This window comes from Neovison vison, chromosome 13, assembly GCF_020171115.1.
Source record: "Neovison vison isolate M4711 chromosome 13, ASM_NN_V1, whole genome shotgun sequence".
NCBI lineage: Eukaryota > Metazoa > Chordata > Mammalia > Carnivora > Mustelidae > Neogale > Neogale vison.
The window spans coordinates 96,957,688-96,971,129 of NC_058103.1; the positions used below are offsets into that span (position 1 = coordinate 96,957,688).

At 48.5% G+C, this 13,442-nt stretch overlaps 2 protein-coding genes across 2 annotated transcripts; one reads left to right on the top strand and one right to left on the bottom strand.

The window, feature by feature from the left end:
* Positions 1–331: 331 nt before the first annotated feature.
* Positions 332–1,592, bottom strand: RNASE13 (ribonuclease A family member 13 (inactive)). The gene has a single exon (XM_044230584.1). The coding sequence runs from the start codon at positions 1,575–1,577 to the stop codon at positions 1,116–1,118; it is 462 nt and encodes a 153-aa protein (XP_044086519.1). The 5' UTR covers positions 1,578–1,592; the 3' UTR covers positions 332–1,115.
* Positions 1,593–10,711: 9,119 nt separating this feature from the next.
* On the top strand, positions 10,712–11,180 carry RNASE8 (ribonuclease A family member 8). The gene is given in 2 exon segments (XM_044231547.1): positions 10,712–11,088; positions 11,090–11,180. Coding segments are annotated over 2 exon segments (468 nt in total).
* Positions 11,181–13,442: the final 2,262 nt, after the last annotated feature.

The window sequence follows — 13,442 nt, forward strand, 5'->3', positions numbered from 1 at the left end:
TTTTTTTTTAAGATTTTATTTATTTATTTGACAGAGACTGACCCAGCAAGTGAGGGAACACACAAGCAGGGGGAGTGGGAGAGGGAGAAGCAGGCTTCCCACAGAGCAGGGAGCCCAACACAGAGCTTGATCCCAGGACCCTGGGATCATGTCTTGAGTGGAAGGCAGATGCTTAACGACTGAGCCACCCAGGCACCCCTCCTTTACCCCAGTTTCACCCGATGGTTATGTCTTACATTACTCAGATGCGGTTTTAAAACCTTCCATGACTACAGCCAGGCTCATCTCAGCTCTGTCCTGTCAGCGGCAGATCTTGGATTTGGTGGGGAGAGGTATCAGGAGAAGCTTTTGGAAGGAAAGGAATGCAGTAATCTTTGGGGAGAACAGGTCAGAGAAGGTAACTTGAAACTCCACTGAGTCACAGTGAGAAGGGGGGAAGGAAAAAGGGTCAGAGAAAGGAAGACAGGGTGACTACAGGAGGTTGGGAATGTCAGGGAGAGACTACCCTGGGCTCTGTGGTAGAGGAAAGAACAGGTGATGAGGAGAGAAGATCAATGATTTCACAGAGAGGAACAGACTGGGAACTGAGAAGGTTTCTGGAGAAGAGAGGCTAGAATGAGGCTAAGGGTCTTAGGGAGGTCCCTGAAGCTAAAGGTACCTACTGTGTAGGTGAGTGAGTGGAGATGGGGAAAGCTAAGAAGAGAAGGCTGGTGGGGATGGGGAGTTGAGACACGGAGCTGGGTGCCTGTTGCCATGGTGTGAGCTGAGGCTCTGGGCCTCCATCCAGGATTCAGGATCTGGCCCAGTGGATGGATAGTCACTGCCAACTGGACACAGTCAGCTTCTTGGGTGGGTAAGACTGTCTGTGGGAGAGGGAGGATGGTAAGGGAAGAAAGGAGGTAAACAAGTTGGAAAGAGGCTACAAGGCTGTATAACTTTGCATGGTGACTGAAGCTCAAGACATTTGTCCTACCTTCCTTGTCTCTTGGGAGGGGACCCTGCCTGTCTGTGAAGTCAGGAAGGAAGCCTTATACCAGGGATCAGAAGTTCGGGAGTAGGGTCAGGCTTGCGTGTGGTGGCGGTAGGCGGTGGTTCAGAATGAAAACCTTCCTTTCCTAGTAGAGGCCAATGATGCCTATTGGTTCAGCATCATTCTTCCCAGAACAGAGCAGGTAGAGCCTTTGGTTGGTTAGGGTTTCATTATAGTGGCAGCTCGTGGGCGGTTGTCTAGAGACCAGAGAGCAGATCGTGACGGGGATGGCGTCCTCTGTGAGTGTGCAGTATTCGTTGTAATTCTCACAGAAGCTGTCACTGTACTTGCAGAACCCATTGATTTCTCTCCAGGGGGCATGCACCATGTAATGAATTTGGGGGCAATACCAACTCCACTTTCTGCCCCGCACATAGGCCATGAGACCATTACAATAGCCGTGGAAGCCCTTTGGGTAGCTAACCCGGGGATAGTCAATGTGTAATCGGCGGAAGTTCCTGATGGCGATCTGCACCTTGATGCCTTCAATCAGAGCTGGTCCTAGAACAAACTGGAGAAACACAAGCCGAGCCACAGATGGTGCCATTCCTCCTGCTGGTAGAGTGAAGTGGTTAGAAGAAGAGGTGGGTCTAGCGTGGCTGTCTACCCCTTCCCAGAGCCTCCAGCATTTCCCCATCCTTCCCCATGTGCCTTCCCCTATAACCTAACAGCTGGGCTCTACTTCAGAGATCATCCAAACCAGGTCCTAGAGAGAGGAGACACTTACCCAATTTCACCCAGCTGACCGGTCACCTTCAGCCACTCCCCCAACTCCTTTGGTCCACCCCGGGGCCTCAGCTTCACCCAGTCTGTGACATGTAACACTTACAGAATAAGAAGTCCAACCGGTCCTTGGGTGAGCCACTCTTCCAGATTATCTCTGGCTCTGGTCAAACTTTCTGGTAAAAAATGCAAAGCGGACAGAAGGAACAGGCTGAACTACTATTCTCTGACTGCTCTGGAGAAAGGACAGGACCTGGAAGACCAGCGGGGCAGGAGCAGTAATTCTTCTTGCCTGAGGCCAAAGGCAGCCCAAAGGTGAGAAGGAACTAAAGAGCTCTCTGGACAAAGACCAGTCTGGGAGGAGGGAGTGCCCCTGAGTTTGAGGAGCCGCTGTGCTGAGGGGGTTGGATGGGTGGGAGGATAGAGACATTGCTGTCTGGTTTCCTCCTTTCTGCTGTCATCAGAACACTTAGTTCCAGCTCCTTGCCAGAAGGCTCGAAGTTCTTGGGTTTTCTTTGATGTTTTCTCTGGTCTGTAGGCCATGCTCCTGTGGAAAGGTGAAAAGGAAAACACTGCCATGTTTCTGAGGAACAAAGTGCTGCTTATTCCTGACCCTCAGAGAACAGAGGGTCTGCCACTCATCCCACTCACCCTTGACCCGGAGGCCACACATGCACACAAGGGCCGCCCACTAGAGTGCTGGCTTGAGAATCAGAGACCTCATTGTGGACCCCTGCAGTCCCCATCATCCCCTCCACACTGGTCTCAATCACAGTATTAGCCAACTCTCTTACCTACAACCTCAGGCCCTATCAGGGTCCAAGCACTCCCAGAAACCTATGCATGTTGACCCTGCAGCTTCCAACTTATCAGGTGGGATTAGACAGCACAGCCTCAATGTGAGGAAGTGTGGGCCCCCTGAGCCCAGAGGATCAGATTCTTACTGGAGTTTGTCCTAACTCTCTTTGTCAACACTTGCTGCTGCTTGAGAACTAAAGAGCCTGCCAGCCATGGCCCTTGACTTCCACAGGTCTCTCCGCCTTGCCTCCCTGCAGGGTGTTGTCTGGTTAGTGGGCTTCATCATAGGACAGCCTGCCATCCTTGTCCTGGAGAATGGAGCTCAGAGTTCGAACAAAGACCCCCAAGTGTTCCAAGGCCAATGTGTAGTCTAGGGGTGGTGCAGAGTACTAGAGGCACTGGGGATACTGATGTTGCTCTTCCTGACAGCATTAACTGGAGTCCAACACTGAACCCATTCCCCCCACAATTTGCTTCTCTTCACATGTTGTCTGTCTCCCATTTCCTCAGTTACCTATGCAAGAAATCTGTGATCCTAGATCCTTCCCCCTCCCTTACTCCACCTGTGGGGAGGCAGTGGCTGCAAGGTGGCCAAGAGCAAGGCTTTTGAGTCAAACAGACCAGAAATCCTGGCTGAACCCTGACTCTGCTACTTACAGTCTGTGTATCACCAATGTAAGTTTGCTTAAAAAAAAAAAAAAAACACTGTAAGTTGCAGTTTCTTCATCTAGTAATGCGGGTAATATTTTATACATCATAGCAGTATTAGAATTCATTACGATATATATCAAGAGATTTTAGCCCAGTGCCTGGCACCTGGTGAGTCCTTAATATGAGCATGAGTCCATTAGTCATGCAGCCCTGACATCTAAGACTGTTCCTGAAACTGTCCCTTCCATCCCTGTGTCTTTCCCTGCTCAGGCTCCCCCCTCTCCACATCACATGCACTCCAACTCCAGTAAGACTCTACACCTCACAGGACAGAAGACTCCCCATGACCCGACCCCTACCATGTCTCCAACTACATCGCCATCCATGACTGCTTCCCCATTTGTGCCCCCTCCACCCCCTCATCCTGGCTTATGCCACCTCCTTTACCCAGGATGCTGTTCCTTACCTCCTACCACTCTTACCCCCATCACCTCCACTGAGCTAGTTCATGTGAAGACTCAACCTGGAAATCCTGTTTAAAAAGCTTCTGCTTGGAAGACCACCCTCTGGGAGGTGTACACAGCCAAACAAGTGAATGTGAAGCCCACACACAGCCCGGTTGCTCATCTGTATCCTTCAGGCTGGGTCTATAGGCCAACACCAAGTGGGAGACTTGCAAGGAGCTGCCTGAGCCTGGCTGACTCAAGTGTTGGTTTTGGGGAAGTCTACTATTGTTCCCACCTCAAAGCATGCCTCCTCTTCCCTATTTTCTCAAGGCTGCAGCTTCCCTGAAAAGAGGAAGGGGCTTTTCATGAAAGGCTCCTGGTCATCCTCTTCCTTCATTCGCTACCCGCCTACCACCTGGATGCACAGTTACAGAAATGAAACAGCCCTTCACAGAGGAAAGAGTTCAGGACTTGATATCAGATAACTTACTGAATTTTTGCTTCCTCATCTATGAAATGGGATGAATAGTTTCCTTACCTCATGAGGCTGCAAGAAGAAAGTGAGATGGTCAGGATGAACATGAGTTTCAACTATCACACGGTATATAAACAATGTATAACTAGATATGATCTTCTGGGTTCTACACCAACTAGTTTTTTCCCCCGACTCAATACCGGCAAAGCCTCTTTTATTTCCCAGATGATCTGAGTGACCTTCCTCATCCCAGCTCTGCCTCCTCAGACACCTGACTTAAAATTCATCTTCATGAAGCTTTCTATTACTAGCCATGGCCTGTGTCAATTACCTTAAAAAAATTTTTTTAATTAATATTTTAAAGTTGTTAAATACCATCTGAAAAGCACTATGACAAATGCTGGGGGCAGTATAAAGGTAAATAAAACAGCTCCAGTCCAGATTACATGTATAATTCAGCAAGAAAGATGCACATGTAAGCATATGTTAGAAAGGCCTGAGCACAGGACAAGGAGAGGTGCTCAGTGTGCCATGGGCCTTCAGGTTCCAGACTGCAACTCTGGTGGCCTGGCCTTTAAAATCCTATCTTTGGGGCGCCTGGGTGGCTCAGTGAGTTAAAGCCTCTGCCTTCGGCTTGCGTCATGATCCCAGGGTCCTGGGATCGAGCCCAACATTGGGCGCTCTGTTCAGCAGGGAGCCTGCTTCTCTTCCTCTCTCTCTACCTGCCTCTCTGCCTACCTGTGATCTCTGTCCGTCAAATAAATAAGTAAAATCTTTAAAAATAAATAAATAAAATAAAATCCTATGTTTGATAGGATTTTGAATGATCCATAGCATTGATCCATAGCATTGCTGCTTTCATGCTAACATCCTTGTCATGGTTTCATCTGTTCCTGAAGCCTGAGATTTGTGGAATTTGTTGCCTCATTACACTGGGCTTTACATACACAAGAATTACTCTAGAGATGAAGAAGCTAAGTTTGAGAGAGTAGTTTGCTCAAGGTCATATGTTCTCAAAGGGGGCAAGGGTGGACAATGTGGTCATGTTGGGGTGGTCACAACAGGGAGAGACTACTGGCATCTAGTGGGTAGAGGCTGGGGATGCCATTAAACATCCAATGTTGCTCAAGGCAGCTCCGGCAACAAAGAATTATCTAGACCAAATGTAAACAGTGCTGAGGTTGAGAAACCCTGGTCTGGGGCACCTGGCTGGCTCAGTCAGAAGAGCATGCGACTCTTGATCTCAGGGTCTTGAGTTCAAGATCCACGTTGGGTGCAGAGACTACTAAAAAAACAATAAATAAATACACTTCGAAAAAACGAAAAGAAAAGAAACCCTGGTCTAATGAGTGAATCAGATTTCCTAACAAGGGCAGAATTACTTATGCCTTATCTATCGAAAAGGGTTGGCAAATCTCCAGAACTTAGAAATATTTTTGTTAGATTTTACTTTTAGTAGTGATGGTTTTTCTACCAGTGAGAAGAACACGGAATGTTCACCACTGAAATGAGAGTTTTTGAGTTGTTTTTCATGTAAGGGTGACCCTCTGCCTGTAGACCTCTACACATTCTCTCCCTCCTTCCCTCCCCAGTGATAAGCATTTCCAGAACAAATAGTTAACGTTCAAGTGCAAGAGTGATTCCCTGTGATTGAGGGGAACCCCAAGATTTTGCCTGGAGTGAGCTTACCACAATCTCAGCAAAGTCACTTTTTGCCCTGTCCAACCGAAATTGACCCAACCAGCATAGTGTGTCATGGGCAGTTCCTGGGCCGTCCTTGAACCCAAAGGATTGCTTCATGCAGCTCAGCCTTCTTGTCATGACTTCACCTCAAGCCCAGGGTTGAAGTCCAGGAGCTGCACTGTCAGATCTTCCATTTGCTAAACAGTGCTGAGGTTGCTGGTGGTCCCACCTGGGACTGGGATCATTCAGGGGCACAATGAATGCCTTCTAACCCAAAAGTTGAATCAGTTAAGGGTCATTTATATGCAAGGCACTAAGCTATCCTTGTGGAAAGTGGGAAAGAAGAATAATATAGATGATCCGTGTCTTCTGAAGATTAGATAGTCTAAGTTGAAGGAAAATGATAAATACATATGAAGAAATAACCGATGATTTAAGACAGAAAATTATACATCTTGAAGACAGAACTGTAGGAATTTAGAGGTGAAGAAATCCCTCTGAATTGGGAGGATTGGAGCAAATTTTCTGTGTGAGGGGCAGGTCATCCTGGGACCTTGGGATGGATCTCAAGGTATGGTTAAGAGCTGAGTAGAGATGAAGAGGATTATGAAAGGTATGCTTAAGAAAATAGAGAAAACCAGCTTGGCTAGAATTGAGGCACCTCGGTGGAAGAAAAGTCAGAAACAAAGTTCAAAAGATAGGTTTGCCAAATTGTGGCAGACCTTGAATATCAGGCTAAGGAATCTAAAATTTATTCTGTAGATAAAGGAGGAGCTGACAGTGGCTTCTGAGATAGAGTGACCTAATGAGGCCTTTCAACCCCAGAGTAAGTCCCCCTCTTCTACATCCTGGCTTGTCTAAAGGCATTGGTCTGGGAGCCAAGGATTCCAACCTTCTGTCACTGCCGTCTCCTCCAGACCCGCAGCTGTTCCAGGAAAGGTCATGAGAATTCAAAGACCCAGAGCAAGTCTCACATCTGACCCCAAATTGCTGTTTGTTTCACTTTCTCTGTCTACAGAAATGAGCCCATTACCTTTATTTATCCTAGGAGCAACAAAATTAGGATAACAGAATTTGGATCTGCTCCTGCTTGGAGGGAAACTCTCATGGGCTTTCCATCCGTATCCAGAGGCTGTGTGGAACTCCGGAAGCAAGAGAGGCTGGCCTCTGAAGGGTGGGCGCCAGTCCAGGCCCGGCCCTCCTCTCAGCCAGCTCCCCTCACCCCTCTCAGTGCAGGCCAGAGGAAGCAGCAGCTGTTGTCCTGTGGGGAAGACAGGCAGAGGTCCACCTGGCGCTGCTGGGATTTTCACAACACCCGCCCCAGTGACTTTAAACTCACACTCGCACACGCACAGGCATGCACACTTCCATGCATGGGCATGGGAGTAGCCTGGCAGGGACTGGGCCAAGAACTATGACTATGGCCATAGAACGAGGAGGCGAGCGTAGCTACCTCATCTCCCCGGATAGAGGCTGCTTGTGAGAGGGCCTTTCTTCCCTCCCCTCCTCTCCCCCCATTTTGTCTTCTTGCTCACCCCTTTCTAATTTTTCTCTTTTCCCCTCTGCCAGACTCTCTGATCAGTCCTTGGCCTGATGCCTGACCTCTTTTGTTCTCCCTAATCTTGTCCCCCCTTCCTCCATCATTTCCTCTTAGTCCTTACACGGGGTGAAGGAAAACTGGCAAAATTATCCTCCCAAATGCAAAGTGAAGCGGATTGTAGAATATAGAGAGTTGGGGCAAATCAATCAATAAACAAAATCACCCGCCTTATCCAAATAACTGAGGCAAAGTAAGGGTTTCAGCTCGAGTTGTAAAGGTGGTAGTTTCAACTCTTTAATTTTTGTATGCAAACCTAAACCTTTACTCTCTCTCTCCTTTGGCCTGAGACGGGAGGGTAGTGTTTGACTTCCACACAGCACTCAAGCCGGCTTCTGGAGAATTCGGGGTAATGGGCTTGAAGAGCAAACTAAGATAATTATAATGACAGGAAAACACAAAAGCACAGGGCAGTGCAAGTCGTGGTTTGGAAACATCTCACTCTAGAATAATGAGAAGTGAGGAGTCCTGGCTAAGAATTCAAATGAGCTCCTGGCCTCTCCCTCCCTCCCCTGAGCCGGGCCTCCTGTCCAGGGCAGGACAGGCCTGTGCTGATCCGCATTCTGTCCACAGTCTGCTTTAAACCATGGATTTTATTTCCAAACATTTGCATCTCTACAGCAGCAGAGGCATAATTCTCCATCCTGAAGTCCAAACAGCAGAGATTCAGGCTCCATAACAAAGCAGCAAATGCTGTTCCCACAGCCAAGGCCTCCCTGAGAAGCCGGGAGCCAGAGGCCTGTGGGAACTTGCTCCTGGTTCTCTGTCCCCATCTAGCGGTGCTTGCCACCTCCAACATCGTTTTTTCTTCCAAAAATCATCCTCTGCACGCCATCTGCCTCTGCCTTCGGCTCAGGTCATGATCTCAGGTCCTGGGATCAAGCCCCACATGGGGCTCTCTGCTCAGCAGGGAGCCTGCTTCCTCCTCTCTCTCTCTCTGCCTGCCTCTCTGCCTACTTGTGATCTCTGTCTGTCAAGTAAATAAAAAAAAATCTTTAAAAAAATAAAAATAAAAAAATAAAACGATGTCCTCTGGCCTCAAAAACAAACACCTTCTCTTTCCAACTCAAACTTCTGACTTCTGGACCGGAACACAAACTTTACAATCCAGACCACTTTTAAGATTTTTTGTATTTATTTGAGAGAGAGCAAAAACGAGAGAGATCACAGAGGGAGCCTGCTTCTCCTTGCTGAGCGGAGAGCATGATGACACGGGCCTCCATCCCAGGACCCTGAGATGGTGACCTGAACCGAACACAGACATGTAACCGACTGAGCCATCCAGGCGCCCACTCAAGACCACCTCTGTGGCTTTGCTCCAGTTACAATCTACACAACAGCCTTTCACTCCTCTGCTTAGAATGGCCTCCCACTCTCACGGACCCTCCCAGTGTGTGCGAAGTCAAAGTCACAGTCTTTGCTGGTCCCAGAGGCTCTCCATGATCTGGCCTCTCAGCACTGTTCAATGTGGACCCTTCTTCCCCACAAGTTCACGTTCTCAAATTCACATCCTTGTCCCAGAAGGGCCCCCTTTAATGTCCCTATTTAAAAATCACTGCCTACAAACCTCCTTCTTTTCCTACCTCTGTCCTTAGCAGTTATCACTTCAAGCAAAGGGTATATTTACTTTTCACTATCTTTCTCCCGATGGAACGTAAGCTCCACAAAGGTAGGGATTTTTTTCTCTTTCTTTCACTGATCCATCCCAAGCACGTCAGCACATGATAGGTGCTTGAGAAATACTTGTTTACTGACTTCATAGGTGAACCTAAACCTGGTGTTCTGAGATCACCTATTACTTACAGGTGAATCCTGAAAACAAAAGAACGGTTCATCTCAGTTTTCTAGATCTTCCCACCCACAGAGTGTGATACTTCTAATCCTCAGTGTCTCAAGTCTTCTGAGTACCATATGCCAAGCTCACTCGAGCCCCCCAGAGCAGTACCAACTCAGGCTCTCTGCACACCTATGACCACTGCAAGGAACAGGGCACACAAGAGCAAGACTTAAGGCAGAATGAAGCAACCCCCCCCCAAACAGCATTTCCAAATTTGGACAGTGTTTAAGTTTTGCCAATCTCAATGAAGTAGGGAGGAAGAGAGTGAAGGATCAAAGGTGTTGGGAGCCTTTGCCAGGTAAAGCCAGGTGGCCCTGATCAGCCACCTGCAACTCCTGTCACTGAGGAGTGACCAGAGGAGTAAATCACTGCAGAATAGCTGAGTTGGGGTGGTGTTGGGCATCGTGACTGTGATGATTCGTCTGCTTCCCTGTCTTCTCCTTCTCCTCCAAAAGATAAGCAGGAAGACCTGATGGCAAGAAATCATACCAAGCAATATTCGAGGCTATTCCCTCTGTACCTCAGGTTAGAGAAAAAGCTATTCTTACCACCACAGGGATTGGTTCTTCCCAGAATCATGAACCAGAGATGTATATAGGAGATAAATGGCAGCTCTCCCTGGAATGCATTTTGGGGTTGACACCTGGGTCTGGTGCTTTAGTAGAGTCACTGAAACCATGTGGCCAGGGGCCAAATCTAGTCTTGGAGTGTGGGGAGTGACGTTTCCTCATTGCTGAACCTGTTCAGACAGGTACACTAACTCCATAGGTATCCACTTATTTGGGATATCTAGGTGGAAAGGCACATATGTTTGATTAATTTCCTGATCCCCAACTGCACCTCAGTCCGCCCCAAACAGAAGCAACATAGCTCAGGCCAGCTCTTAAGGAGTCAAACAGCAAGAGATCTGAGGCCAGTGGCAGGTAAGGGCATCCTCAGCCCCAGAGCAGGAGCCGCCATGCAAGACTCAGCGAGGAGGTGCAGACTGTGGAGGGACCTGGGTGAGGAGAGAGGACAGAGAAGGGACGGGTTCTGATGCAGGTGAGCGATGTGACAGACAAAGGAGGAGAGGATAAGGACACCCATAGGGGAGAGAGGAGAGTGAGGTGGGGGGTGGAGACATAGAATGGGGATACAGGGGGACATGGGGTAGTTTCATGGAGAGGATGAGACACAGAGCAAGGGAGAAGGACATAAGGGGGATGGGGCTTCAGGAAGAAGCAATAGAACAAAGAGTGGGAGACAAAAAAGAGGATGGGGGAAGACAGGCATATGGAGTGAGGGAATGTGGTCACGGGTGAGGAGGGCGAACAGAGCAGGAAGAAGGGATGATACGGAGGAAGGGGCGAAGGAGACTTAGGGGAGAGTAACGGTGATGAGATAGAACACAGACAGAAAGACTAATTTCTCACCACCTGCTGTCTGTCCCCAGCAACCCCAGCCCTCCATCATGACTGCTTCCCTATGAGAGATGGCAGCCGCCAGAACAGGGTCCTGCCCTCTGCTGCTGCCCTTGCTGCTGTAGCTGTGGGTGTCTAAGGGTCCAGTCAGGGCCAAGCCTAGCAACATGACCTCGGCTCTGCAGTTTGAAATTCAGCACGTGCAGCCCAGGCCCCAGGGCTGCAACACGGCGATGGGCAAGGTCAACAAGTACACAAAACATTGCAAACCTTTCGACAGCTTCCTGCATCAAACCTTCTCCAGTGTGGTTGCCACCTGTCACACCCCCACGGTAGCCTGCAAGAAGGGTCGAAGAAACTGCCACCAGAGCAAAAACCGTGTCTCGCTGAGCCCATGTGGGCTCACCTCAAGGAAGTACCCAGGGTGCAAATACAAAGAGAGAAGAGGTTGCTTCTTACATTGTGGCCTGTGACCCTCCTGAGAAAGGGAACTCTAGGAAATTCAAGCTGCTTCCTGTGCACTTGGACAAAACCCTTTAGGTTTTCGGCCTTCCTCCCTCTCATGCTACACCTGACTTTCCTCTCTGGGCCTCTAGGCCACTCCTCACATGCCCACAGGTTATCTTCCTCCCATGTCTTAGGGCCCTTCCTAGCTCAGTCTCTTCTAAGAGGACTGAGCTCCAGAAGAAATGGCCTTTCTTCTTTCTGTGGCTGTTTTCCCAGGAGCTTATACCCCAAGAGAGGGGCTGAGCAAGCTAGGAGTATGGGTTCCCTGGTCTATGCCTTGGACCTCTCTCTCCTGACCCATCTTTTCACAGCAGCATGACAAGAGGAGGAAATGAAAGGACAAGGAGGGTATGAAATTTATGGACAGAGCTGTTCCTGTTCCTGAACTAGGAATCTTCCACAACTAACGTGCTGGTGACATGACCTGTGTGTGGAAAGACGGCTGGAAAGAAAGAAAATGAAGTACCACTCCATGTCTATACTATATAAATTTTAGGTTTTTCGTGGCGTTGCCACATGAGTCCCTTGGGAAATAGACTCGAGAGGGATAATGGGCTTTCTTTGGGGGAGGAAATGGAGCTTTCAGAAAGTGCAATTAATTGAAGAGCTTGTCAGATTGGTTAGTAGCAGAACCTGGACTGGAACCTAGGTCTCCTTATTCTAAATACAGAGCACTTTGTGCTTGTCCCTTGGGCAAAAAAGGAGAGACCTCGGCAGAGACAAAAGAACTGGGTAAGAGTTCACCCATGAAGAAATGTACCCTGAAAGCTCTGAGGAGCCAGTTGCCCTGTGGCCCGCGGCAATCAAGGTCACTAGCCCTCTAGCCAAGAGCTGTTTATGAGGTGTTCCAGGGATCTTAATTCATTCTCTCTCTGCCTCTCTAATTGGCCTCCGCCTTCTCTAGCCCACTGCTCTTCCGACCTGGGCCCCGGGCCTGGCTCTGGCTAGATCCCTTTGGCCTGAAGGCATAGGGTCAGGGGAGTGTCCCAGCTTCATCCCCCTGCTCCAGGATCACATTTCCCTTGACCTCAAGGGACTTCCGTGGCCCAGAGCCTGCTGGTCACAAACAGGCTGGTGGGAGCTGCCAGAGCTTCCTTCCTCTGATAATGATCTGTCCTGCCTCGGTGCTTCCCTGGCTCCCCACTCTGGCAATCTGCCCAGGCCGGAGGGCTTGAGATGTGGAAATGCCATCTCCCAGTCCCCCTGGGCTGCACACACCATTGCTCTGTCTCTAGTGAGTAGAACTGGAGAAGCTACGACCTTACCTTGGGTCTATTGTGAGGTGCCCACATCCCAGCCCACCTCCATTGCCTCCAGTCCTGACCATCACTAGCCCCTTCTTTCTTTCCTTTATTTTAGCCCCAGACAAACCGCACGATGCCCATGCCTGCCCTACTTCGCCATCCAGTTACCTTGTTAGACCTTCCCTTCCGAGCTGGGGGTCTGTTCTCTCTCTGTCCCTCCCAGACACCGCCAGTGCTCCCTTACTCCTTACCAGAGTCAGCCAGTTTGGAGCCAGATAAAATTGGGTGTAAATCTTGGTTGGCTCCATCTTCCTGGCTATGTGACCTGGAGTAAAGGAGCAAACCTCTCTGTGGCTGTATTTTCATACAGTGAAATTACAGGAATAATCCCACCTACCCAACAGGATTTCAGGAAGATTTAGAAATTACTTCCATGTAGCCTTAATCAGCCCTTGGCACTGGTGAGCATCTAATAATGATCACTGGTAGCAGCAAATAGTAGTCTTGTCATATTCACCTTGGCAAGCATGCAGATTAAGCCAAATACCCCACTCAGTTTTCCTTGAGGGCTTTCTCCTGCTAGAGTGATGTTCTTGAGTAGGCTAGAGGACAGGTCTGGCAAGCAAAGTCTGGCTAGGTGGGCTGGGTGGTTTGAGAGGAGGAGAGAAGGTAGGGAGGGAATGGTCAAAGAAAAAGCTGAACATTGAACAATTTAAGCAGAGTGTGGGGCCAATTCATTGATGAGCCTTGAAGGAGAGATGCACTAAATACACATTGTAGCCAAATGCCCAATGATTGAGTGTAAATCTATGGTCGTTATATCTATATATATCCTATGGTCGTTATACTCTCCATCTGTCACTCTAAATAGATGGTTTTGACTGAGATGCATAGAAAAGCAAGATACTTAGGGGTATTGATTTTTCTTTATTCTTTTTATTGTAACTTTTTATATATTTGTACAAACATAAATTGTATAAATTGATATTTATCACATATAAATATAAATCATATATATTGATATTTTTTCTTATGGATATTATGGTTTTGA

What these genes read in the sequence shown, in the direction of transcription:
- RNASE13 (XM_044230584.1), bottom strand. Translation starts at nt 1,577, where the DNA reads ATGGCACCATCTGTGGCTCGGCTTGTGTTTCTCCAGTTTGTTCTAGGA.